Source organism: Stegodyphus dumicola, chromosome 6 (genome assembly GCF_044657685.1).
Source record: "Stegodyphus dumicola isolate Sdum_Otavi_A_Nest chromosome 6, ASM4465768v1".
Taxonomy (NCBI): domain Eukaryota; kingdom Metazoa; phylum Arthropoda; class Arachnida; order Araneae; family Eresidae; genus Stegodyphus; species Stegodyphus dumicola.
The window spans coordinates 202,401,534-202,426,567 of record NC_140773.1 but is presented as its reverse complement, the minus strand read 5'-3'; the positions used below and the strand labels follow the sequence as shown (position 1 = coordinate 202,426,567).

At 31.2% G+C, this 25,034-nt stretch overlaps 2 protein-coding genes across 6 annotated transcripts in view; one reads left to right on the top strand and one right to left on the bottom strand.

Annotated features, from left to right (window-relative positions):
- Positions 1 to 21,827, top strand: part of ND-42 (NADH dehydrogenase (ubiquinone) subunit ND-42) — a 48,074-nt gene extending 26,247 nt beyond the window's left edge. The window contains exons 6-8 of the mRNA XM_035374693.2: positions 866 to 975; positions 15,474 to 15,588; positions 21,661 to 21,827. Coding sequence (XP_035230584.2) covers positions 866 to 975; positions 15,474 to 15,588; positions 21,661 to 21,768 — 333 coding nt within the window. The 3' untranslated portion in view covers positions 21,769 to 21,827. The remainder of the gene's footprint in view (positions 1 to 865; positions 976 to 15,473; positions 15,589 to 21,660) is intronic.
- Positions 21,828 to 22,956: 1,129 nt separating this feature from the next.
- Positions 22,957 to 25,034, bottom strand: part of Oseg5 (intraflagellar transport protein Oseg5) — a 111,128-nt gene continuing 109,050 nt past the window's right edge. For all 5 annotated transcript variants that reach the window (XM_085819347.1, XM_085819350.1, XM_085819348.1 and 2 more), the window contains one exon: positions 22,957 to 23,128. In XM_085819347.1, coding sequence (XP_085675473.1) covers positions 23,110 to 23,128 — 19 coding nt within the window. In that variant the 3' untranslated portion in view covers positions 22,957 to 23,109. The remainder of the gene's footprint in view (positions 23,129 to 25,034) is intronic.

Here is a 25,034-nt window from a genome sequence, read left to right as displayed (position 1 = left end):
ATCTCAGATGTCCTTGAGTAATTCATAAATTTGGGTCTGAGTTTTCTTTAAAACACAGAAATCATTTGTTGCTGACTTGAATGTTTGTAATCTGAGACACTTTTCTTCACTTGGAGTGGTTTTCCTCCTTAGATAATTAATCTGTGATCCTAATTTGTGATGAAAGGCATCCATGATTTCAAGCATTTCACAATTATTAATAATTTTGCTGTGCAAATGCTATGTGCATTGTTGTATAGTACTAACACATTTTGTGCTAAGATAGGCCAGGAATAATAGTATGATGTAAAGTGCCCTTCTGTTTTAAGGAAATAATATGATTTTTAATGCTGGAATTTTAAAGGATATGATGTAGAGCTTGGATATTGGAAGTTAGCGTGATTATTTAAATTATTTTAGCATTGTTGTAATACTTAGAAATAAGTATTGTATATTCTTACCCCCTTTTATTGACAAAGCTGTTTAAAACAAAAGCAAATAATTGAACATTTTATTTAGATTATTCTTGTATAAAAGACAACTGAACTTTATTAAGCTTTTGACCAATAGAGATTAATGAAAACTGAAGATTAATGTTGTTATCTAAAGCACAATAAAATAATTATTCTTTTTTAATAGTATTTTTTAATGATGGGATTTTTTAGAGGGATTGTCTTTCAGTTTATATAGATATTTTTTAATTATCCTGTAATTAAATTTTTTTTCTTCTTTACTCTCTTTTTTTTAAGTTTTAAATATACTATCTAGTTAAAAGTACACTCCATAGTTATAAAGGGAAGGAAATTTATCCAAAAATTCTCATTGAATAGTAATAAAAGTAAGTTTTTTAACATATATGAAGTAATTTATTTGTTTTCTCTTACAGGTTGTTGAAGACATAGAGCATATTGATTTTGATCGATACACCAAATTTGATGCAAAATTAGAAGATTGGCGGAAAGAGGATGACTGGGAATGGTGTTACTGGAGGCGACGGTAAGTATCATCTGTTGTCTGCTTAATACAGTTTCATATAAAAATAAATAAGAATGATTATGCATTAAGATTATAAACTGAGAATATTTAGTTAATAAGTATTATTAATGTGACACAAAATGCTGCAGAATTAATTAAGAGCAATTTAAAAGATATAGAATTAATATCAGCCAAGAGCAGTAAAGTATTTAAAATGAAGACACAGATTTAAAACATTTGAAGCAGAAATTTAGAACATAAAAGGAAATTAATAAAAAAATAAAATAACGATAATTAAATATTAAATAATGAATAATAATTTCATCGGCTTTGCCATTTCATTGGCTTTGCCAAAATGTAGCCAAAAGAATTATCAACAGAGCCACATTTCTCTATATCTGGATAAATTGCGAAAGAGAAAAACAAATTGCTTTAAATTTAAAAAAAGAATTTCTGTAATTTTCTTATGGAGTTCATACAGATAAATTTAGAAATGTGGCTGTGTTAATAATTTTTTTGAATCCTCCTTGTAAAAAAAAAAAAAAAAAAAAAAAAGAGGAATTGCAAGCTTTTATTTTTTATTTAATATTCAATCTTCATAGTTTTATTTTTGTATTAATTAAATTTTATTTTCAATTTTCCAAGTATTTGCTTCAGTTGTTTTTAATTTGTGCCTTGCTTTTAGATCAGTGGTGTAACGTTGATTTCAGTCACTTGGGGAGCGTAAGTGAAATTCACCGCTTCTCACTAGCTGCAAACAAACAAATAATTATTCTTGAAAAATAAATCAGTGATTGTATTAACACTACAAAGGTTTCCAAAATTAGAGATATGTAAATTATGTAACTATTAATGAATTTATAAGTTTAAATTACACAATTATGTAACTACCCATTATTTTTATAAAAAAAAGGATGTGTAATTATGAATAAGTCTTCTTATAATATTTATTATTCAGATATACTATACATTGAACTACCACTATATTGTAATCTAATTAGTATAGGTATAAAGATTTTAGTTATTACTTATAAAAATGAACTTATAGGATAAAGTAAATACTTCTAACTAGCAGATAAACAAAAATAAAAATTGTAATACTCCCATAACTGTATGTATGCCAAGAGTCAAACACGGAGACTATTATTTTATAGTTTATATACAATTTTTCAATAATTTAACAATCACAAATGCAGTATCCACTTAAAGAAAATCGTGTATTGTAGAACCATCATTACTTACAGTTCTGTTGCGAAAAATCAGGTACAGAATGTCACCAAATCATGTGTATAGTGTTACGAATTTGGTATTTAAAAAGCTAATGTTAGTTCAATTATAAATTAAATGGTTTTATTTCTCGCACAGTGCAGCACGTGACGAATATTAAAAGAAAGCTAAGCCGGAAAATTAAAAATACAAGAGCATGTGCATTTAACATTAACCTCTTCGCGACGGGCGAATCATATATGCATTTCGTACGGACACATGTGAGGCCCGGGCGGTTCACCCGTGCACTCCTGGAGAACTGGCCAAGTGAACGGGCAGTGCAGATATGCATTTTAAGCTGAAACAATTTTTATAGCCACTAGATGGCACTCTGTGTCCATTACATTTAAACTGAACGTAGTTTTAGTATTCTGACCTTCAGATTGTGCAAATGAGAGTACTGATTCATTTTCTAAGGAGTTAAAAAGTGATACTTTTTCTAAGAGTTACAAGGTGATACTTCTCTGTGCTTCGAAATTTACCACGCTCGTTTTCATTTTAAATTTTGTTACTTCTTACTGTAAATAGTCTTTATTGTGTTCTTTTTAATAATTTTAAACTTTATTGATGGATTTTATCAATTAAAACTTTAGAATAATTTGAATAGCTCTTCCGAAAAGTATTATGGAAGATAAGCAATTTTTTAAGTATATTTCCATGTAAAATAAAGAAATAAATGTTTTAAGGGCTAATTTTAACATATATAAGAGCTCAAGTAATAATCTAAAATGATACCAAAAATTACGATGCTAGAAGTGAAACTTTTGTTTTTCTGATTTTTGTTATAAAATTAGGCTTAACGATGCAAAACCTCCGTCCTGTACGGTGACTGCCTTCGATTCTCTTCCGTCCCGCACGAGCGTTTTAAACAAAGGTGCGCCATCGCGAAAAGGTTAAATAAATAAATATGTCTTTTTGATTTCGAAAAAGCACCAGAAAATTCTCGCACGCGATTTAAAAATCTTATAAAAGGAGGAAAACCTCTTAGTTTGTAGTAGTTGCTTAGTTTGTTGTTGTTTAGAAAACTCCTCTTGTTGATTGTAGTGAATTCGCGGATTAGCTTTCTTTAGCTGTTTTGAATTAAGTTCTATTGAACGTTTGAGTAGTTAAAAGATAACCTGTTTTGAATTAAGTTCTATTGAACATTTGAGTATTTAAAAGATAACTACTGTGAGATATTGTGATACTGCATGATTATTTGAGGACATTTAATCATATTTGTTGTGACAATAATAAATTTTCTTCATTTTTCATCGAACTTGTGCATTCATTTCGTAACGAACCCGTACGCATGCAACAATTTTTGGTGTCAGGAGTGGGATTTGACTGCCAATAACAAGAGGGATGGAAGAACAATTGAGACAGCTCATTACTGCTTTTGCTACGTTCCAAGAAAAAATGGATGCTGGTCAAAATTCCGTACAGGAAAAGATTGAAGTGGGACAGGAACCCGTTAAAGACGAGATGAAATCTGTTAGAGACGAGATGAAAGCAGGTCAAGAGGAAATGAAAAGAGAAATTACATGCGTAATAGAAAACAAATTCGAGGTTATAAAAGGTAGAATAGACTCGGTCGAAAGTAAGGTTGGAGAAATTGAAGAAAGAGTCTCCTCCGTCAAAGAACAAATAGAAGGGAGAGTTTCTGCTGTGGAGGAACGAATTGAAGGAAGAGTTTGTGCCGTTTAACACCAAAACAACAAATTGATGAGAGAGTTTCTGCAGTTGCCAAAGAAATGGAAACTTTAAAGATATTCGTAGCAACGGCAGGGAGCAAGAGTTATGATTTTAAATTCTTACCGATGCCTGCTCGTCCATCTCTGAAGCTATCCACATATGATGGTAAGACATCCTGGCAAGTGTATAAGACCCAGTTTTCTATCGTTGCGGATGCGAATGGATGGGATTCCCAAGCTAAGGCCTGTCATCTCACTGCTTCTCTGAGAGCAGACGCAGCGGATATCCTGCAGATGCTTCCCGAAAATCAAAGGCTAGATTTCGAAGCTCTATCCGGCGCTTTGGAGCTGAGCTTCGGCGAGAAATGTTTAAAAGACTACAAGTTAAGTGCTAATGACACAGGAGCTAATTAAAATCCCGTCAACAGAAGTTCACCGAAACACTTCAGGAGCTCGCCACATATGTTGAAAGGCTGTCACATCACGCCTTTTCGGAGTGCCCGACAGAAACAAGGGAAATCCTGTCTCTGCAATACTTCATCGACGGCATCCGGGATCCTGAAATACAGAAAGCTATACGAATGGAGGATGTGAAGGATATGGAAAGTGCTCTGTTGTACGCCATGAAATTCGAGGCAGCCCAGCAAGCAACTCATAGAGACCGCTACCCAGTCAGAGCTATGTGAGTCCACGAGCCAGTGAATCAACTGATGGCTCGTTTAGATGATTTATGCAGACAAGTCAATGCTTTGATACAGAATAGCAGTAAGAACAAAGTGGCTCGAAGGTGTTGGAAATGTGGTTCTGAAGGTCACCTACGACGGCATTGCAGAACACCCCAGGGCACGGATAATAAAACGGATATGTTGACAAGACCAGTGAATACCTTGAGACGGAATAGTGGTGAAAAGAAACCGACCCTAAAGTGTAAACTGCGGTGTTGAAGGCCACCTATGAAAGAACTGCAGAACACCCCAGGGTACGAACATTGAGACCATTTCTGAGCAACGACGCAGGAAACAAATTAATGACCATATCAGGGAATGGATGTTGCCAGATAATGAAAAAGCTTGTTTTAAAGCACTCAAGATTTGTAGAGGGAGTGGCAACAGTAACGGACTGTCCATCAATGGGCATATCGATGGAGTTCCTTGCAATATGATCATTGACACAGGAGCTAATGTTACCATCATTAGGAAAGATTTAGCTGAACGGTTTAAAGATAAACTTATTTGGACGCCCTCCTGTGTTACCCTTCAGACTGCGTCTGGTGATAAGATCGATATAACTGGGAAGTTAAACGTAAGCATCACGTTTGGAAGTGCCGCCTACCATCACACGGCGTATGTGGTGGATATTACAGATCCATGCATACTCGGATTGGACTTTTTAAGGAAATACAATTTTTCCTTAGACTTCAAAAACAACAAACTGCTTTCAGCAACTGATGACGACTATCCATCCTCAACAGGGATCCTCGCCTGGAAATGTCGACGCCTTGTCCGAAAGACCCAGTTCGGGAAGCTGCCAAAATCATACTAGGGTCGAAAAGAAACGCAAGACTACCAGCTATTCTCCATCCCAGAAGCTCTTCGGTCGAGACCTTCATCTGCCTTGTGACTGCCTGTTTGGTTGCCCTACGGATGCGCCTTCATCGCCTGAGGAACACATCCAAGATGTCCAGGCCAGGTTTGAGGGGATGCACCGTTCTGCACGGAAGTGAGTCAACTTGGCGATGGAGAAAGTGAAGACCAGATACGACATGAGAACTACTAGACATAGATCCAACAAAGGAGACAAGGCGTGGTTGTTGAACCCGATTCAACGAAAAGGACTCAATCCTAAATTACAGTCACCTTCGGATGGTTCATATACAGTGCTGAACAGACTGAATGACGTCGTGGTTCGGATCCGTAAGTCTTTGAACTCTAAACCTAAAGTCGTTCATTACGACAGGTTAGTTCATTACTGGGGCCATAGTACGTAATGTAAATAATTGTAAATAGTATGAGACCATGGTCGTTTTTGTTTCTAAATGTGTATTTAGTATTTGATTTGTATTTGATAGCATTTGATTTGTTTTATTTATTGCATTTATATTCATGTTGTTTATTATTGTAATGTAATGCTTAGCCATTGCACTTATGCCTTAGTTGTAAGTTTGGCTTCCTGTCCAGGGACTGTACTGCCCGGGACGTGCAGTCTTTGGGAAGGGGGCAGTGTTACGAATTTGGTATTTAAAAAGCTAATGTCAGTTCAATTATAAATTAAATGGTTTTATTTCTCGCGCAGTGCAGCGCCTGATGAATATTAAAAGAAAGCTAAGCCGGAAAATTAAAAATACAAGAGCACGTGCATTTAACATTAAATAAAAAAAAATGTCTTTTTGATTTCGAGAAAGTACCAGAAAATTCTCGCACGCGATTTTAAAATCTTATAAAAGGAGGAAAACCTCTCAGTTTGTTGTTGTTTAGAAAACTGCTCTTGTTGATTGTAGCGAATTCGCAGATTAGCTTTCTTTAGCTGTTTTGAATTAAGTTCTATTGAACGTTTGAGTAGTTAAAAGGTAACTACTGTGAGATATCGTGATACTGCACGATTATTTGAGGACATTTAATCATATTTGTTGTGATAATAATAAATTTTCTTCATTTTTCATCGAACTTGTGCATTAATTTCGTAGCAAACCCGTACGCACGCAACAATAGCTTTAGCAGGGTTTTTACACATTTCTGCACACAGAAATTAAGGACTTTCAAGGACCATTAATGAAAAAAATTAAGGACCTATGAGCAAATGGGAACTGAATAAATTCAATTAAAAATATTATCTATGCCTGAATTTCACTTTTCTAATACCATCCTAAAAATAAAATAGATCCCTAAGTAGTATGCATTATTACTAAATATGAATTAATTAATATAATTATTAATAAGTTTGAGAATAAAATAAACTTTTTATCAAGTAGCATTAAATATTTTACACTTATAACAGTTGGACATATTTGAAAGAAGACATTTTAGTGACAGTTAACTTTAAGTTGATTTTTTTTTTTTTTTTACGTCTCATTTTGTCACATACTTGGTCAGTCTAGAAGTTTTGTAAATAGCTGGTAGATTTTATGTCAAATGGCATAGGTTAAAATGAGAAGTAAAATCATAATAAGTATGATTCAACTGAATGTTGTCACCGCTGCTGCTTGTCTGGAGAGAGACATGCTGATTAGAACAAACCTGAAAGGCCTGATGTTGGCAATTGTTGAAAGTGAGTCATGCTCCATTTGACGCAGTTAGTGTCATAGTTTCGTGTAGAGTTCCAAGAGCTGTAACCCATTTAATATACTTTAGATTTCCAATAAGCCATTAAAGCACCAGAGATGATAAGTTGTTTTGTATTATTTTAAGTCTCACTTGATGCAAAGAATAAGTTTCTACATTTTTGTGTTTTATCTTGTGACCACAGTGAGTATTAATGAAAGGTGATAACGCTTTAATATGAAGAGATAATTTTTAAGTATAAGCAGTTAGTTATAAATAATTAAATTAGGTAGTTTGATAACCTTAGTCATTATGGATTTACACTATCAAATTTTATTTTTTAATTGCACTCTAATAAAATTTCACAATTTAAAATACATGTAATTTATGACATTGATTTTTAAACAATATTAGGATAATTACAAATTAAAAGCTACAAAACATTTATATTTTGTAACAACAACACTCCACAAAATAGTTATCCATCATTTTGATTTGAAGCCTTCCCAAACATTTTGCCTATTTTATTTTGATTTCCTTCTCTTTAAGCATCGTTTCTAACAATTAGAGATTTGTCTCAATATGTAAACCAGTGCTCTCACTAGTTTCTGTGTGCTTTATCTCCTAACTTGTCAACCTCTCCACAATGTACCTATGAGGGTTTACTTGATCTGGTGAAAGTTAAATAGTTCAAAACCACCGACAGACGTGAAGTAAATTATCGCTATGGCTGAAAGTAACTACAATATCAGACAAAGATTTAAATAAGCTTCTTATTTAAAAAGAACTTAAAACATAAAGGCATGTTCTGATGCTAACAAAAAATCAATTACAACTCTCGGTAACGTAATTAAAAAAGAACAATCGCTAAAAATGTGGACTAGTGGTAAAAGATCGTACAATTTAATGTAATCTGGCTCAGTAATTCTATCATGTGAGAAAATAGAAAAGGGAAATTATAGTAAATGCTGAAATCATAAACAATTGGGTAACTTACAGAATAATAACTGCACATATCTTTAAAGAATAATTTTCTGTATGTATTCAGTTTCTTTCTTCAACATGTTTCCTTTCCATTTTAAATTTAATTAAGGATTTATGTTATTCTAAAAAACACTAAATGCATTTAGAATGTTTAGAAAAAGTGGCTAATTTTATTTCTTTAGTAATATGAACATTCAGAAGAAATATGAAATATATATAGTAAAGACCGGTTACAGAGCTGGTGTGGTAGAATTTTTAGAATTTAGTGACACACCGAACAACACAACCTAGAAGTGGCAAAACTTTTAGAATTTAGAGCAGGCATTGGAAGCAGAATTTAGAAAGGCACTAGGTAGCAGAATTTAGAATCAACAGAGACTGCATTAGGTGGGAAAATGCCTAATGCCAGCTCTGTGTATGATGCATTAAGACATATTAGATGAATCTTTTAAATTGTAAGTTTTCAATTTCTTTATTAATAAAAAAATTCCTTTCTATAATGACTGTCCACGTGATAAGATTAGAAGTATTTTTGATATTTTCCATGCTTGTGTCCAGTGAAAAATAGAGAAAATAAAGGGAAGATAGAAAGTGATGTCTTGTGAAAAGTAGAGAAATAAAGGGATGTTAAGAAAAAGATTCTAGTATCAGAAGTAAAACATTCAAATATTATGTTTTCATTGTTCTTCCAGACTTCTCGAAAAATTAAGAAATTTATTGCAAACTTTCTGTAAAATACATCCATTACATGTTGATACCATGCAGACATTTTTTGTTTTGTCACATAGTTCTCGAACATTCTACAGTCATGTGTCTATAAATCTTGCCTTCAAATCCTTCTAAACTTTCCAAGCTGCAATGTCTAAAACCCTAAAAAAAATTATCTCTACCAATTCTGTAACAGCAAAAAGCCAGAAATATTTAGGGGGAAAAGTGTAAAATTAATTTGATAGAGAAAACTGATGCATATTCTGATAATTTTTAATATTCTTAGACAATTACATGGGAAAACTCTTACTATGAAAAAATTAAAAGGAAGACATTTTTTTTTTTTTTAAGTAATTACATAGCTAAATTTGCATTTGCTAACAGCTGTTTCGTAAATTGTGCTTTAAGCTTTGTTCAGATGGGGGCGTAAAGGCGACACCACCGAGACTTACGAAGGCCGTATCACTGAAAAGTGACGTCACGGCAAGGAGACCCCGTATCTTCGAGTGCCGGGAGGAAAAATGATCATTGCTGTTGAGTAGAAAGATATAACTTCCTTTGCTTCAGATCTGAAAACGGCGTTTCGGCTAGTGTTTATATATTTTGTGGTTTTAATAATAAATGTTATTTTTTCCCTAGAGAATTGCAGAAAACCATATAGATAAAAGGAAACTATTATTAATTTTTGTATTCAGATGGATAATATCATATCTTGTTTAGTCATGTTTACGTCGACCAAAAATTAAAAATTGTTATATTAATTTTCTAGATTTTTTTTAAATTTTCCAAAAAAAATTTCTATTCAGTATTTTAAAACTTTATATAATAATTATCTTCTAGCATCTAACTAGAAAGCAAAGTTAACAAAGTAATATTCAATAGCATACTACTGACTAAAAATATATTTACAAAAATTTCCATTAGTTTCTTTAATCCAAAAAAAACCAAGTTTTAGTTTCATGTAAAGAAAAGAATGCAAAAAGTTTTGCGGCTAAAAACAAATTTTTATTAGCATTTCAAAGATTATAAAATATTAAAAATTCACAAAGAAAAAAACATACTCTATGTAGCAAATAAATGACATAAACATGCTTTTCTTTAATACTCTTATTTTAATGCAATTATTTATTTAGTATTACTGCAGTTTTTAATTCCAAGAATAATTTTAAGTGAGTAATTAATAGCATTACCCCATTTCTCAAAGCTCAAAACATTATAGAGCTTTAAAAAAGCATGAAAATGCCTTTTCAGTTGAGTATAAAAAGTAAATTACAGGTAAAAAGCTAAAACAAAACTCAAATTTTAAAAGCACTATGCATTATTCAAACAAATTACTGCACCACTGTAGCAAGTGAATTCCTTTCCACATAAATTTAAATGCTAGCAGCAAAAATTATAATAAAAATCAAATTAGCTTTATGTATATTTGCACATTATTTATGCCTGGAGTTTAAAAAAATCACCTAAATAAATTTTGTAATAAATGAAATAACAATTACATTACATATTAGCACATTAGATGCAACAAAACATTAAGGTTTATACATTTAGAAAAATATACACATAAGAAATAACAAGCATTGAAATAGAAGTAGTGCATTTCGTGCTTTATAAAATACATAAAGGAGTTTTGCTAAATCAAAAGCTTAATATGTATAAACAGAATAAACTGTTACTTTGACCTTTATATAGAATTCATTTTCACACATCTATAATAAATTCGCATGGTATCATAAGTATTGTTGATCATCATACATAATGCAAATAGCATATTACTTATATTAGTAAAACTGAAATTAAACTTACTTTATAAATATTTCTTTGCAAATTCTTTATGCTTATTTTTCTAGAAAAATGCCTAAAACTTAATTAGTAAAAAAAAGGAAATAAATGTATACATTTGCATATTAATATTGCAAATATTATGGGTACACAAGTACTACCTCATACATCTTTATCTATCATTCTTAATCACACTAATCAAAACTAATAACAGTGCTTTCTCTTTTCAATTGTAACCAGAAATCGTAAAATACGATTAAAATATATTTAAGTCATCTATATGTTTAATTAAAGATTAGATTTCCATTAAATCATGAAGTTTGCATATAATGCAACAAAATAAATAATTCATTCAAATTGCCATAAAAATATATGTATATGTTTCATTAATATTTAAAACATTTTATACAAGCATAAATAAAACTTACCAAACAGTTACATAAACTTAAAGCCTTATTTGAACTGAACACAAATTATCTATTTTACTAGAAGAGTTTGAAGCTTTCGTTTCCTTAAAGTATTTCTCAGCACATCATTCTTTTGATTACAGTAGTTTTTAAGAAAAGTATTGCATGATGCTTTTATAACAAAATTTAGAATATTTTCTAAGGTGTGTCCATTATTACATTGGTCATGTGTTATGCAAACAGCATTTGTTTTCTCAATAACTGCTGTAACATCATTACAGTTACTTATGTTTTTAGGTATGACAGTATTTCCTAACTTTGTTGCTTGAATGCTTTCAATGTAAATATTTAAATCAAACCCTTCAGTCACCACTACTGATGCTACGATACATGGTGCAGTTCGTAAAGTTATCAAAGCAAAGATGATAATATCCGATTTCTGAATGATGGACCACTGTTCTGGCAAACTAATTAAGCACAACTTTTCAGAGAGCTCAGAAAGACTAGTAAATGTCATTTTTTTTGTCATAGTCTTCTTTGGATTTTATGCTTTCAGTAATTGCAGTTTCTAAAGCCTTGTTTTCCAATCTTTGTTTCTTGCAGTCAAAACTTTCTCTTTTCTTACAGTGTTTCGACAAATAAACCACACAATTAGGAAGTTTTGTAGGAACAGCATTGCATGCTAGACGAGGATGCTGTAAAACTGCTGTCACTTTTCTTCCGGTTCTTTCATCGTAGATTTCCGAAACTTTTTCGATGTCACATGCAGCAAATGAAGCTCACAGACCTAATGAAATAAAAGAGACAATTAGAATCCTCATAAAAATTCTATAAGGAAAAAAAAAATTTTTTTAACCTTTCTAAAATGTTAGAATAAGTGTATTTAAGTAAAAAATATTAGCTTAATTGAAAATCAAAAATTTTCATTAATCAGTAAGTAAAAAAAAAATTACTTCTTATAACAAAAATACAAAATATGTTTATTTTAAAATTTAATGGTTTTGTCAGATTCTTTATCAGCTTAAATTCGAAGCTAAATTTTAGTGAACATATACTTTTAAAATATTTATCATTATAGTTCAAGAATATATTTAATGGAAATTTTCTTCTTTTGTTTACATTTTTTTAATTATAAATACAGTTTTGACTAATGTACTTCACAATGTTTTACAATTGGTCTCTTTTAACTATTACTGGATTTGAGAACAGACATCAATTGTTCAGTTTTTATGTGAACTAAGTTTTAAAATATTTTGGGCCTAAAATGCTATATTTTTAATATATATTATAATTAATATTGGAGTTCTCTTATGTCAATATCACTCTAGATTGCTATGGCATGTTCTAAATATTTGTTAGTTACAATACTTAAATTATTTAACGATTTAATTAACATTTTCTAAAATTAACGATTCATAAAAAGATTAGAATTATAACTAGGATAATCATAAATTTTTTCATTACAAATTTATGTTCACCAAAAAGTATTTTATTATTCAGTTGTGAAAGGTGACAACTGAAATTTTCAAATCATCTTACATTTTGCACACAAAAATATACAGCTAATTTTTTTTTTCTCTTAATTCTTGTGAAAATATTTCTTACCTATAGACCAAAAACTTATATAGACCAAAAACTCTATAGACCAAAAACTTATATACCTTCAGTTGCATAAATACAGTGAACGATAAAATATATAGTGAATGATATGGAATGCATTAAAATATATAATGAGCAGATTGATATTTAGTATGATAAACTGTAATCAGTAATCAAGAAAACATATGTTTCTTACCCTAGAAGCTTTCGTAGGCTGGAAGTTTTTTCGATGGATCGCCATTATCCATTTCTTTCGGAGATCTGGATCCCTTAAGGGAAATGAAAAATTGACACTTTGGGCTGTCCTTTGTAGTTTCCTTTACATCCAGGGACGCAACATCTAGCTGGCATGGTGTGTGTTTAATCCAAAACGTAAGCGTAAAACAAAAGGAAGAGAAAAACATTTTCTACAAGAGATAAAAAAAATACAGCAATGGTGAACGGTCACCAAGACTATCGAGAGCTGGTGAACATATCAGTCAAAGGTCAAGGCTACGAGTCGCAAGAGGTCTCATCGTGACGTAAGATGACATAGCGAGGGGAGTGATACGGCCTTCTAAGTCTCGGTAAAGGGCATAAATGGTTAAAGCAGAGCTCCGTTGCCAAGGCAACCAGTATGTGCTATGTCACAAAATCTAGTTTAGGGCTCCTGGTATAGGGTTCAAAGTTTTCAACTTTACACCAAGTTTGGGATAAGCGGCGACCAATCAGCGCGAAGCTAAAACGAAGCGGCATTCTACAGAAGATTTCGCTGTTACAAAACAAGCAGAGCAAACGCGGGAAATCAATCGAGCACAAGAACAGCATCGGAAAGTTGTAGACACATTCCCGCATGCGCAAATTTAGCTTCTCTCATTGGCCACGGCTTACACCCCGTTCTCGCAAGTGTGAACGGAATTCCCGTATTTTATACCCTTATGACTATGCCTCTATGCCCTTTACGCCGCCGTCTGAACGCAGTCTTATAGCATTATACCTCGTTTATTTTTCAAATTCAAAATATTGTACAATGAGTTGCCAAAATGAAACTTTATAATATAACATCAAAAAATAAAAATGTTTTATTTTCATGTTACTTTTTAAATATAATTTCAATATATTACCATTATTTTAATAAAATTTATCAATGTTACGAGGTTTTAAAAAAAAATCGTCAAAAAATCCTCAGATCTCGGAATTAAACATTTTCTATAGAAACTGATCTTAAAATCGCCAAATTTAGAACCGTTTAATAAAAGAATTCACATCCCCAAAAGTGAAAAGTTGTTTAAGAGCTCTTTATTAGAAAAAATGAATTTCGAAATGCTTATGTTTCACTTCTGCTTAGAAACTCAAGCATTCTATCATTTATATTAGAAATAGAAACAAATTATATCCCATTCAAAAGATAACCATATATGTCAGTGAATTGCCAAAAATATTCCTCCAAAATGCTAATTCACATTCAAAATGGCAGTCGTAAAAACAGACAGAAATTTAAGATGATTAAAATTAAGGACCTTCTGCCGATTTTGGCCAAAATTAAGGACCAAAATTTTATTCCAAAAAATCTAAGGACTTTTAAGGACTCTTAAGGTCGTACGAACCCTGATTAGGTACTAATGTTGTAATCATATGACACTGTGAAGGTCTAGTACCGAAAGTTCAAAAACAACTGTGACATTCAAGAAACAGAGCGCTCTGGTCGGCCTGCTAATGTTGATGAGGCCCACCTGCGAGAACTTTTGGAAGAAGATTAGTATGCAATCACTTAGCAGCTTGCTAAGGAGTTAGACATTAGTTTTCATGTTCATTAGTCACGCTATGCATCGCATAAACTTGATGTACAAGTTCAATTGCTGGGTGCTGCATGAGCTGATTCAAGCAGATAAGGACAGACATGTTCAAGCTGGCACTGATCTGCTCCAATATCAACGCAAAGACAAAATTCTGGACCGGATCATCACTTGTGACAAAAAGTGGATTTACTTCAACAATACAGGCCGAAAAGGGAGTTGGTCTGTGCCTGGTGAGCCCATTGGCAGCATCACAAAATGCAGTTTGACTAACAAAAGGATCATGCTTTTCATCCGGTGGAATTGTCATGGTATTATCCATGAAGAGTATCTGGAAAAGGGTAAAACCCTCAACAGTAAGGTGTACAGAAAGATGCCAATCCGTGTTGATGCTGTTATCAAGGAAAAACGTTGAACTGAGTTCCGGCGCAAAATGGTAATGTTCCGTCAAGATAATGCAAGACCACATGTGTCTGCAGTCACTGGCTGGAGTCGAATGGGATCTTTTGCCACACCCACCATATAGCCCCGACATCACTCCTTCAGACTTCTACCTTTTTTCACACCTGTAGCTACATCTTGCTGGTGCTATCTTTCATTCCGCACAGGATGTCCAAAATAAGGTTGATTTGTTTTTGGATTCGCTACCACTAAGTTTCTGGGCCAAAGGCTTTGAAAAACTACCAAAACATTGGCAGAAAATCACAGATTTGGGTGATGATTACTACACGCACTAAAGGTATTGCTTTCATGTGTTTGCCCCCTAACTTTATTATGAAAGATTTTGGCAGAAAACTTTTGTTATGACCGGATAAAGTTTTCAGAGTATAAAATTCCATCAGCACTAATTTATTTGTTTTTTTTTTTTTTTCCCAGTATTAATGTTTATCTAAGATGTTCTGAAGCTTATAGATATGCATTTACTGTCTGTAATGGAAAAAGTGACTATTGCAAACTCGTAGCTGGTTTGAACATGGAGCAGATCTTTCTGTTTTCTTATAAAGACCATGATATATAGTTTTCTTTATTTAGCAGCATTTTAAAATTTTGATTTGCTTATATTTGTAGATTTACCATGCATAAAATAACACTTCTGAACTATGGAAACATATTCAGGCCCAAAGTCACAGAACTTTATCACCCTGGAGAGGATGTTGAAGAATTTGAAAATCTTATAAGAAGGGTAAGCTTTCTGAAATTTATTTCATATGTTAATTTTACAGTTTATTTTTTTAAAATTATTTAATTCAAGTTGCCAAGTTTTCAAACAAATAGTTTTTTATTGAGAATGAAAAGAACAGTAAAAGAACAAGTGTTTATGCTTAGGAAAGAGGAAAATCCCCAAATACTTCAATGTGGAAAATTCATACGACAAGTGAAACTTGGGAGAAAAAAAAATATAAAAATGCAGACAGTTCACTGGAAGATTAACGTCCAGAAAAACTAAAACAGTGCAAACAATTGAAAAATTAAAACAGAAAAATGCAGAAAGATAATCCCATTAGAAACTGAATAACAAGAATTTACTGGTATTCCAATCAGTAAACAATAAATATATATAAGAGACACCTTCAAATGAATCCCAGTTTACATGAGGGACACAGTTTAAAGCATATTTATTATTATTAGCCTAGAAACTTGGAATATCCTTCTTTATTAACCATTCTTCTCATTCTGTGGCATAAAGTAAAAATTAGTTTTACTGATTAATTTTTTTATTGGGCTAAAACTAGTATAAAATGTAAAGCAGTGTATATGTTGCTGTTAAAATATGTAATTCACTTAGTGTATTTTATGAAATAATGAATGAAGTCAATTAAACCATGTAATAAATTACATACATTAGCTAGTTTATTTATTTTTTTACTTCCTTGTACGAAGTAAAAAGGAAGTATTGTAATCGCGAAAAATTTCAGGTATCATATTTCAACGAAATATCCATTTTGACCACTATCGAATGCAATTTAACGATGTTTTTGCTTGACATCTGTACGTAAGGACAGAATAAAAGACTCTTTTCTTCCAAAAAAATTATAAAACTGCTTTAAAATGAATTCTGAAGAGAATTTTCGTGGTGTCTGTCTGTACATATGTATCTCGTATAACTCAAAAACGAATAGCCTCAGAACGTTGAAATTTTGTATATAGGATTGCTATAGCATGTAGATGTGCACCTCGTATTTTGGTTGCAATTGGCCACACCAAACATATATAAATATATTTATATATATATCCACACTGTTACCTGGCTCAGTGATCTCAGTTTCTTTACTCTTATATGTTTGTAAATTGTGCATTTTTTGCTTAAAAAATGATTGAATTATGTTGTTCTTATCTTCCGGTTAAGGTTTTTATGCCTTTAGGAAATCTGCAAGCAATATTTGTAGAATTATTAACAACGTAAAAGCTGTTTAAATGCAGTTAAGCCTAATTTTTAAATAACATGGCAGACATATTTGTTTACATTTGAAACAGCAGAATAGTAGATTTGTTGTCAACTTAGAGAAAGTAAGCTTGGCAATAACAAAGATAACGCCTTCTTTTATTATTGTGAATTAAATCATGCTTAATCCATTCTGGAATTTATTCGAGGAAATAAGTGTTTAAGATTTACTTCATAATTTTCAATACAGATATTTTGAGTTTTTTATGTATTTTTGCCTTGTCGCAAAGCGAAAACTGAATTAATTGAATGACAAATACTGAATCGTCTGTGAAAAACTGTTTCTGTCTTTTCTTTTTTTTTTTTTTTTTGTTTGCTTAATTTCTTTTCATATTTGAATAGAACATGTGGCAATGATTAGATAATTATTAAGATGATATAAATTTTGTGCATTCTGAGTTAAAAAAATGAATGAAATGTAATGCTGTTAAGTGAACCTAGGGCCAGAGTGTAGGTATGGTAAACAAATATAGTGAATTTTAAAGAGTGCATTTATTCTATTGTTTATCAACGAAGTAAATTTTATTTAGTCCAATAAGTTTAAATGAAATGCAAGAAAAATGCGTATAATTTAATATTCTGTACAAGAAGTCGTGGTGTACACATCAGATTTTTTTTGGTAAATTAATTTATGGTAGACATTTAGATTGTAAAATAAAAATACTTTTATTATACAGTGTGCAAAAACACAATGGAATCCTTTGTTATAACAAAGATTTCTAAAATAGAACATAGAGTTACATAAAATTTTGTTTTTAACAAGCTCATTTTTTATTGTCATTGTTGAGGTTTTTTTTTTTTTTTTTTTTTTTTTTTTTTTTTTTTTTTTTTTTTTGAACGTTTGAACTTGATCCTTGATTTGACTGGAGTGATTTCTTTATATTCAACACAGCTCAATTCTTCAAGTTAGTTTTTCTTCATAGCCACTAAATTGGGATTGGTATTTAACTGATTTATGTGGTTATTTCTCGTTCTCAGATAAAAAAAACATTCTTCCCTCCTTTTCTCTCATCTTTTTTTAATCACAGCAGCTAATATGGATCTGGCATCACCACTTCCTCTGTCAACTTTAAATACCTCTAGGATATGAACTGTAATGAACCACAGAGGCTTCAGAATGAGACCTGTGTGACATTCATTTCTTAATATTTTTTTTTTTTTTCATTCCCACCAAACATTTAGTTCGTCCAGTCACAAGCTGCACATCTTTTACATGCTTTTATTTTCCAAAATAGTTTTCTAAATATGATATGTTGACTGGCTGCTTACATATCCAACAACATAATTTTCACTGCAGTCTTTTTTAAACAAAGATGTTAATACTTTTATTTTTATTATGATTGTTAATATTCAACAATATTTAATCCTTGAAATTCAGGGAATATAAAAATTAATAATTCAGATGACAAATGCAAAATCATATGCATTATGATTCAAGTGATTCTTTGGCATTTCATGTCAAACTCGTGTATCTCTTGAGCATAGTGGCAGAGATTGGATGATAAAGCAGCTCATTCAGTATTATAAAAAATATTATATGAAATGTGAAGATTGTTCTAAATATTTCTGAGCCTCATGAAGGAAAAAAGGAAAAGCAGCAAGAAAAGTTACACTAAACCTGTACTGTTTTTATATATGAAGTCAAGATATCAGGAAATTTGATGAGAATTACCGTATTTGCCTGCGTATAAGACACACTTTTTTCCTTTGAAAATAGGTCTAAAAAACTGGGTTTGTCTTATACATCGATACTCAGTTTTTTATTGTATTCATTTCTGGAAATTTTCCGTATTTGGAGTTATGTGATTTTTTTTTTTTTTTTTTTTTTTTTTTTTTTCTTGTTTCCATGCGGAATGTGGGAATATTATAGTTATATAGAACTCAGTGAATGCACATGCGCTGTCATCAACAATCACAGTTGGGTTCGTTTAAACGTCCCAGTTTTTGTGAACAACTTTTAAGTGTGTGAAATATCTATTGTTCAGTTTTCTTAAATTTGTTGACAAGTTATGGCTCAAAAACAACGTCGGCAAGCTATGTGTGATTGCGTATGCTAAAGAACATGGAAACAGGGCTACAGAGAGACATTCCGGGCCACCCCCAATGAGAAAATGATAAGAACTTGGCGGAATTATAATGCTCAGCAATAAAGTTTTATCCTTCAAAATTGTGTATAAAAAGGGAATGTGTCTCATAGGACGGTGCGTCTTATATGGTGGCAAAAACTGTAGTTTGTTGTTACAAAAGAAAAAGAGCAAAAGAATTTGTAGTGCTGTTCCTTGATATATTCAGTATTGCTGTCCCATATGTACTGAAGCCAGGCATTGGAAGAGAATTTTTTTAGTAGGCGTTGTAGAGACATTAAAAATTTTTGAAGCAAGAGGAATTTTCTTGCTGGGACTCGAACCCTGGACCTCTCGAATACATGTCAAGTGTGCTAACAATTGGTATAGGCATACACCATGAAGGTATGCTAGAAGGAGGAAGAAAATGCATCACTTTCTTCCTCCTTCTAACATACCTTCATTACATACTCCCCCTTTTAAAGGGCAACTGAGGATTAGGGGGACCCAATCGCCAAATCCTGGTGGTGACAAACGATTGCTTGGTTCGGTGCCACTGCCAAGTCATTAGGTTTTCTAAAGGAGCAGACGTGATAAATGTGCGATGCCTTCGTCAGGACTCGAACCTGGACCTCTCGAATATGCATTGAGTATGCTGAACCGAACCTCAAGGGATTAACTGCTTTATTGAAAACTAAAGTGAAATCATGCCAGAATTTTTATTTGTGCAAATTAATTTGACTTTAATAAATTTTTGAAATTAATGATAAACTGCTTTAAAGTTTAGCTTATAATGCTGTGCAATTGACATGAATAAAAAGGATTGATTTTAGTAAAAGCAAAACAGAGTCCTTTGTAAAAGTTCTGTAAGAAGATTATAATAAAGTAATTTTCAGGTTACTTTATTATAATCTAATATATATATATTATTATAAACTAATTATAAGTAATTTTCAGCTTAAAGCTTTATGTTATTGAATATTCTCATTTTAAGATGTCGTGTGCACTGTTTAAAAATTACAATAATTAATTTCATGCACTGAGAAAAGTAAACAAAATACTTCTGTTAATACTGGATACATCTTTTTCCCTTGATAATTCTGGTGCTTTAATACAGAGTTTAATGTACTTCACAACGATTCTTACTTTTGCGTCTTGGTTCAAAATGGAAATAGGAAAAAGTGATGCAATGAATTTAATATTTATTAAATAGCCTTTAATGAAATTTATGCTCTAGTAAAGAATTTGGAAAGTCACAATATAAATAGAGAATAAAATGTAATAGAAACTAAGAGGGAGAGTTTTTTATTAATGCATTATGATAATAAACATTTGTTTCACATTCATATGTGTAATATTCTAATCATATATTATAGAAAATTTTGTCATGTTTCTGTTAACCATCTGAAACTAATTGTAACAGAACAGGAAGTAGTAAACTTAATAATGAAGCAGAATTTCAAAATTAATTAACTTAAAGATATTCAAAATTTATGTCCTGTAGCTGTTTCTCAAATTTCTTCTCAAATGTATTCAATTGCATTGGTATAGGCATAGGAGGGGAACATCTAGAAAATTTTTTGAAAGTCAAAACTCATGCTTGTATAGCTCAGCAAATTTTACAAGTAGAAATATGGAAGTTTTTAATTTGCTAATGCATAATGAAAAATGTTTCATTGATAGGAATTTGCTGTGTAAAGAAATTTTTAATTTTATTCTTACAGAACTGACCTTCTGAATTTTTGAACTCTTTTGATAAAATTCTCCATTTTATATTGAAAAGACATGAATCAATATTAAGAAAAAAAAGTCCACCTTCTCTTAATATCTTATATAATTAAAATGAATTTATTTGGAAATCATGCCAAAAGTATAAGCTACAATTAAAATTAATTTAGCCTGTTGCCTACGAGCAGCCAATTGGTAAAATCGCTTAATACTGGTTGTTTGGTCCAGGGTTTAAATCCTAGTAGTTGGGCTGGCTGCATGGGAATTTTCATGTTTTTCCCGATGTGTAGCATGTGTATGAGCTGTTTAGCTTAGAAAGTCTTCCACAAAGGCATCCCTCTCATTAGGCAGATAGCCCTCGAGTGCTTTTCCATAATTAAATAAACCAAACCTAACCTTAAAGCCTGCTATAGTGGAAAGTTAGGAAAATCCAATATCATCATCATCATGATCTTAATTTGAATAAGTAAACAAAATCCTATTTATTTTTTGTAGTTTATTTTTCTAGTAATTTTGAAATGGCTGGATTTTAGACAGCATTTTTTAATGTGGATAGAGATGAAATTAGTGTAAAGTATTATCACATGAAAAAGTTTTATAGTAGCATATACTAGTTTATAGTGACTTTTATTTTAATGACATGGATGCTTATAAATTTCAGATGTCATAATTTTTTTTGCTAAAATTATTGTGCACAGACCTGAATATTCAAAGCATTTAATCCATCTCAACATTATGAAATAATGTTAAGAAATAATTTTTGGTTTTCATTGCCATTTCCTAGCACAAAAGTTTTATGCAATATAATGTGCAAAGATTAAGTTGTTTCTTAATAAATTTTAGTTAAAAACTAATTAAAAGATTGAGTTTTTAGATAAAGGAAAACCATTACTTCATGAAATAAAGCATAATCAGAATTTGTGCAGAATTGAGAAAAGTACAAATAATGACTAGGTTTTATTATTTTCACTTTGTTTTTGATGTTTTTATTTGAAATAAAATTGTAATTTTTTTAATTTAGATTCCTGGTGAAAAATATGCTACAGGTTTCAACCCAGATGCAGGTGACAATGTATGGTTCAAAACAGAACATATAAGTTACCGTTTTATTCCTCGTCCAAGATTGTAGTAAATCATGTACAGTGAATGCTTTAGTTTAATAGTTGAAATAAAGAATATTATTTGTTATTTTGTTTCTTTTTTTATATATGTGTTTTTTTTTTCATTCTTAACATAGTGGCTTCTAGTTAAACCGATTACTTAAAAAAAAATTACCTTTAAAAAATAACATTTAACCTAAGTGGCACAGGTATATAAATGGCTAATGTAGTTGAAATGCTAAACAATTTTTGTGTCGAATGCAAATTGAAAAAAAAAAATTTCTATGAGCTTTATTGTTTTAACACTCACTGAATTATTAAAAACAGTGTAAAATTTGCAAGGATAAATCTTTTACTTATGATAAAATTTCACATTATTAATAGTAATTGTTTTCAGTTTGAAAAAGTTTTTTCTACTTGTCTTCACATTCATTATTTTACTTTGCCTTATCAATGGGCATCTTCATACAGTTTACTGATATGGTACACCCATTTTATATCAGTTTTGTTACATGACTGCTGCGTATATTCAGGAGTTTTTTTTTTTTTTTTTTTGTTTTGTTTCAAAGTTAATCAGTTTCTGAGTGCATGCTTGCTTAACTTTTGGTTTTCAGGCTTAAAATGGTAGAGTATTATGCCATATAAATTTACAGTAGTCAGTGAGCAAGTTTTATTTTAAATCAGTTAATATTTTAAGACACTCTAAAAGCAATGCGCATTTTTAGTAATTTTTTTATTAACAAATTATTTTGACTACTACCATATTAAGCACTATGTTAGTCACGAGTAACTGACAAGGTGCTTAACATGTTAATTCTTTCCACCAGCATCTTACATGTAAATACTTATTCAGGCAGCATCTGGGTTATTTCAGTCACTGTTTATTAACAATGTGTAATTTAAAAAAATATTTTATTTTATCAGATTCTATGCAGATTTTTACCGATGCTATTGATGAAATTGAATATTGCTGGCCTTAAACAGAAAGGAAGATCAACTCATTGGTACTCATTGTGTTAATTTTTAATATGCTAATTGTTTGCAATTAAGCAATAGATAATATAGATTTTGTACTTAAAACTGTCTTAAGAGATAGTTAAATTTACTGTCATACTGAACATTACACACACACACATATATATATATACATATACGTTGTCAAATAATATATTATTTCTTAAAAGTACTGAAAATTGATTGAAAAATAAAAGGTATAATAAACTGCAAGTTCAACATTTATTAGCAATTCTTTTTTACATACAAAGAAAACAAATGAAAAATAGCCTTAAAAATATTTTTTAAATATTAATTCAGTTAAACAAATTGACTAGAATGTATATATCATTTATATTATCAAGAAGTCCTCCAAATTATATCATAAGAGAGCTCCTGAAATGAAAGGAAAATTATTTCTAATTAGATGTTTTAAAAATTATTAACATTTTTTAAAATCTTTAAATGTGTACAGTAAATTTAAAATAACTGTTCTAACATATTTTTTATCCTCAAAGAAGCCCAGGTTAAAATTTTACTAAATCAACTTATGTTGCGAGTCATAAATTGTTAGTATTTATATGCAATCACACTAGAAAAAAACTAAAAATCAAAATATTTCATATTACTGCTTTATTGCCACCGATTAATTCTCTGAGTGATGCGTGCTTTTGGATCTGTTACGGATACCCTTATTTAAAGAATTTCTTGGCCAAACTTGTATAATTACTTTTTCTATTTTCATAAACTTACATTCATTAAGTTAACATTATTAAAGACAGCAAGATATCTTATCTTAAATTATAAGTTAATATATTCCAATTAAAAAAAATCTCATGACAAGATGAAGACAGTCATCAGAGGGTTAATGTGTAAACCTTAATAGTACAGGTATCCATAAAAGAATGTCCCAGTTTCAATGATATATTATAACCATTTAATTATGCCTATTTATCACAAATCATATATCAAATTGAGGGTAAACTAAGTTTTTCTTACTAATTTTCTATAGGTGCACCTTTAGTTATATGGTGCACATCCAACATATAGTCCAGTTCCTCCCACACTTTGGTTAACAAATCCAGAATAATGGAAGCAGTAGCTCTTCAATTCTGTGTCTCAACTCTGTCAAATCATTAGGTAGTAGCAGAATGTAGACATGATCTTTTATAAAACTTCAAAGGAAAAAGTTGCATTATATTAGGTCAAGTGAACGTGGAGGCCAGCAAAAAAGATCTCTCTTGTCTCGATCGTTACAACCAACCCAAGAGTCTGGGACAACCCAAGAGTCTGACGTTTAACCATTTTCTTAAAAGAGATTCTAATAGGGAGGGGCTCCATCTTGTTGCCAAGTAAAGTTTACAGTTTCACCCTCTACTAATTTGGAAAGAGCCATTTGTGCAGTATATCCAGATAAGCCACCCCTGTTAGGGTAGCTTCATAGAAATAAAATCGTCTGTACACTTGATGTTGGAAGCGGTTAATTCTGACCTCCAGAAACAAACATTATGGGTATTTATCTTCCCGACTTGGATGAAAAGTTGAGTCATCACTGAACACATGATCAAGAAAGTCATCTTCCCCCTCAAACACTTCACTTTCAAAGTTAAAACATACATAGTCATCTGGCTTTAAAGCATGGACCAACTGTAAGCAAAATGGACACGTGTAAATGTTTTCTTAACACGACTAAAGTTCAAGACTTGATTTCTGAATAGATTTCTTAGGACTATAAGAGTGCCCTGACACTGTCCACATCCTCTACAGACACTTTTGTCCCATTCTTTTCCCTCTACAAACACACCAGCTTATTTTGAACCATAAGCGGATATTGGATAGAATATGATTTTCCAAAAGTTAATGTATTGTGCTTTTGCCTCTTCTGCAAAAGCAGCATAAAATGGTGAGAGATCGACAGATATGAAAGTGTAGTTTCCTAACAAGATAGCACACATTCACGTTGGTCAATGTGGTTACATAATTGTGGAAATGATCATTTTTTCAACAGATAAATTGATTGTAGTCTTCCTTTCCATTACCTCTTTGTTCTCCAGACACACAACTCTAATAAGACATAACTTTTTTCCTTAAATTATTTTGTCATAAATTAGAATTCTAATTCTTTACAATTTTGTTGATAAAACTACTGTTATTTGTCACATGTCTTATTTTACTCTTTAAACCCTTTTGAAACTGAAACAGAGTATAAGAATTACAAAAATGGAAAAGGTTGGAAATTACAGCAAACCTTCTCTAACCTGAACACTTACAGTCTGAGATTTTGGGCCTTTAACAGAAATGA